The sequence below is a fragment of the Olea europaea genome, chromosome 21 (assembly GCF_002742605.1).
Source record: "Olea europaea var. sylvestris chromosome 21, O_europaea_v1, whole genome shotgun sequence".
Classification (NCBI taxonomy): Eukaryota; Viridiplantae; Streptophyta; class Magnoliopsida; order Lamiales; family Oleaceae; genus Olea; species Olea europaea.
Window position 1 is genome coordinate 15672488 of NC_036257.1, and position 3140 is coordinate 15675627.

The window sequence follows — 3140 nt, forward strand, 5'->3', positions numbered from 1 at the left end:
ATGGAATCTAAGTTTAAAAAGCTAGGTAGTTCTTTACAAGTGCCTGATGTGCAGGAATTGGCCAAGGAGAAATCGACCACTATCCCACCAAGATACCAGCGTCCTAAGCAAGATCATATCATTTCTTCCTTACCTGAAAATCGAATTCCTGTCATTGATATGCAAAAGTTGATGGAGAAAGATTCAAAGGATACTGAGCTTCAAAAACTGCACACTGCATGCCAAGAATGGGGTTTCTTTCAGGTATGCACAGTAAAAACGCACAGTAAAAACTAAAATATATAGCACGATTTGCCCCTACAACTGGCTACTTGCAGTTGATTAGTATTTTCTGTTGGATATGGTTTTATATGATCATAATTGGCTACTTGCAGTTGATCAACCATGGGGTTAGCTTTCCAAAGGTGGAGAAAATGAAGTTAGAAATTCAAGAATTCTTCAGACTCCCAATAGAGGAAAAGAAGAAGTTTGGTCAAGAATCAGGGGACGTAGAGGGTTATGGACAGGCCTTTGTTGTATCAGAAGAGCAAAAGCTCGATTGGGCAGACTTATTCTTTGCAATCACCTTACCAATTCACTTGAGAAAACCTCACTTAATTCCCAAGCTTCCTACTAAGTTCAGGTAGAAACACGTATCGTATATTTGTACCGTCTAATCTCATCTGATAACTGTACTAAAAATGTTGTTACTTGGCTCCTTTATTCTTGATTTTTGCAGGGATGCAATAGATGAATATGCTGCGGAATTGAAAAACCTTGCCGTGAAAATCCTAGACCTAATGGCTAAAGCTTTACACATGAAAGCTGAGGAAATGAATACGGTTTTCGGAGAAGGGATGCAAGCAATGAGGATGAATTACTATCCTCCCTGCCCCCAACCGGAGCTTGTTACCGGCCTTTACCCCCACTCTGATGCAGTTGGACTCACCATCCTCCTCCAAGTCAATGAAATTGAAGGTCTTCAGATTAAGAAAGATGGAGCTTGGATTCCTGTTGTACCACTCCCTAATGCTTTTGTTATTAACATTGGAGACATCTTGGAGGTAAATGTACATAATCAAATGGCCTAAAGTCACTCCATTTATACGTTGTTCTCAACTATGTTTAGCTATAGCCTATAAATTTTATTGTATGCATTGAGATCTTATCATTACATGCTTTGACAGATTGTGACAAACGGAATTTACCGAAGCATTGAACATCGAGCAACTGTCAATTCGAAGAAAGAAAGGCTCTCCATTGCTACATTTTTCAACCCAAATATAGATGGAGATTTTGGTCCAGCACCAAGCCTTGTGACTCCAGAAACTCCAGCAAAATTCAAAAGAATCAGCTTTGTTGATTTTATGAAAGGATATTTTTCGCGGGAACTTGATGGGAAATCATACCTCGACACCATGAGAATTTAGAATAAGAACAATTTGGTTCTTGATTCATGTATGCTGAGTTCATTAAATGAGAAATATGGTATCTGCTAACAGTTATGTATGCAGGTATGGCAGCTGCTGTTGGTACCAAAATCATGCTTAGATTTGAATAAATCAGTGTCAACTAGTAGAATAATGATTTAAGTCTTGTTACTCAAATAAGGCCCTTTTACTCATTAGCCCATTTAAATTCAAACATAGAAGCAGAACAATGAAGGAAATTATATGTCAGAAGTCGCAATGTTACTTTGCATAGAAACACACGTTCTTGAAACATTTAATAATTTCGTCGCTTGATTTTTTTCTTAATTTTGGTTAATCTTATTAAGTCCTAGATAAGAATTGGGAAGTTTGTCTAGACAACAATGTCTTGTCAAGATGATACTGGATTAAGTGACTAATGTAGTTAGTAGTAATTAATCAATGGTTTTTTTTTTTTTTTTGGAACTAAAAATAAAATCTCCATTGAGATTATCAAACAGATGATAATAATGCATGCTACATAATTTTCGATTACTTGAGGTGGAATCAATAGAGTGATGGTTCGCTTTATTCTGAACTAGAGTGTATAGCAACCAAAGAAGCATAGACTCCATCTTTCATAAGCACGTCGTGACTTCCCTTTTTAACAATCACTCTATTCTTCACAACAGCAATGGTGTCTGCTCCCATTACTGTAGTCAGGCAATGAGCTACATCGATAGTAGTTCTCTTCACCATAACTCTATCTAAAGGCTTCTGGACTATATGCATTCAGTGCACTTGTTGCTTCATCGAGCAAAAGTATCTTTAGATCTTTCAATATTGCTCTTGCTACAACAATTCTTTGCTTTTGTCCGCCAGACGATTAAATTCCTTTCATCCCAACATTAGGTTCATATCCTTGAGGCAATCTTGATATGAAGGCGTGTGCATTTGCAGCTCTTGTCGCTGAAATTGTCTTTTCTTCAGTTGCAACCCCGTAAGCAATGTTTTCACGAATTGTTTTGTTGAAAAGAACAGGTCCTTGACTCACTAATCACAATTGTTGCCTCAGCCAACTTAGATTGAATTTTCAGATTTCCACTCCATTCTAGAATATTTGGGCAGACTCAGGGTTGTAGAATCTTTGTATCAAACTGATATCTGTGGACTTCCCACTTCCACACTCTCCAACTAGAGCCATTGTCTGCAAAAGTAAATATTATCTAATGTTACTTCTTACAAAGATTTTAGTTGATTTTTCTCTTGTACTTTTCATTTTCGAGGTACAGAGTCTTTTGAACCAACTGATGGATCACACTTCTGATGTATTTGAAATTCATTTGCTACAACATATTGTCTTATAGTGAATTCAATTTTTGCAAATATTTTCTACTGAAATATATGATTTTATCACTTTTTTGTATCAATAAATATATTAGGTAATTCATTTGCAACATTTTTGTAAATGAATGATTTTTTTAACCTCTTACTCACATAGATTGCTACGTGAATCAAAGAGAGATAGAGTTGTTTCGTTTCAATAAATTTTACCTAGTTTTTCAGGATGTAATTTTTCTCCTCCCAAAGTTGAAAAGTCATTTTATCAAAATGACAATTTGCAAAACGTGAAGTAAATAAAGGTTCAAAACACCTAATGATAGACGGTGAATCAAAACCTATATAAATCTCAAGTCTTCGCTGGGGGCCCATTTTAGTACGTTTTGGGGGGGGGGGGGGGGAAAAAAAAAT

The 3140-nt window shown here is 36.3% G+C and overlaps 1 protein-coding gene and 1 pseudogene across 1 annotated transcript; one reads left to right on the forward strand and one right to left on the reverse strand.

Moving 5' to 3' along the window:
• Window positions 1–1661, forward strand: LOC111370885 (protein SRG1-like). The gene is made up of 4 exons (XM_022992785.1): window positions 1–243; window positions 375–622; window positions 719–1043; window positions 1167–1661. The coding sequence occupies exons 1-4, from the start codon at window positions 1–3 to the stop codon at window positions 1407–1409; spliced, it is 1059 nt and encodes a 352-aa protein (XP_022848553.1). The 3' UTR covers window positions 1410–1661.
• Window positions 1662–1976: 315 nt separating this feature from the next.
• LOC111370186 overlaps window positions 1977–3140 on the reverse strand; it is a 20756-nt pseudogene continuing 19592 nt past the window's right edge.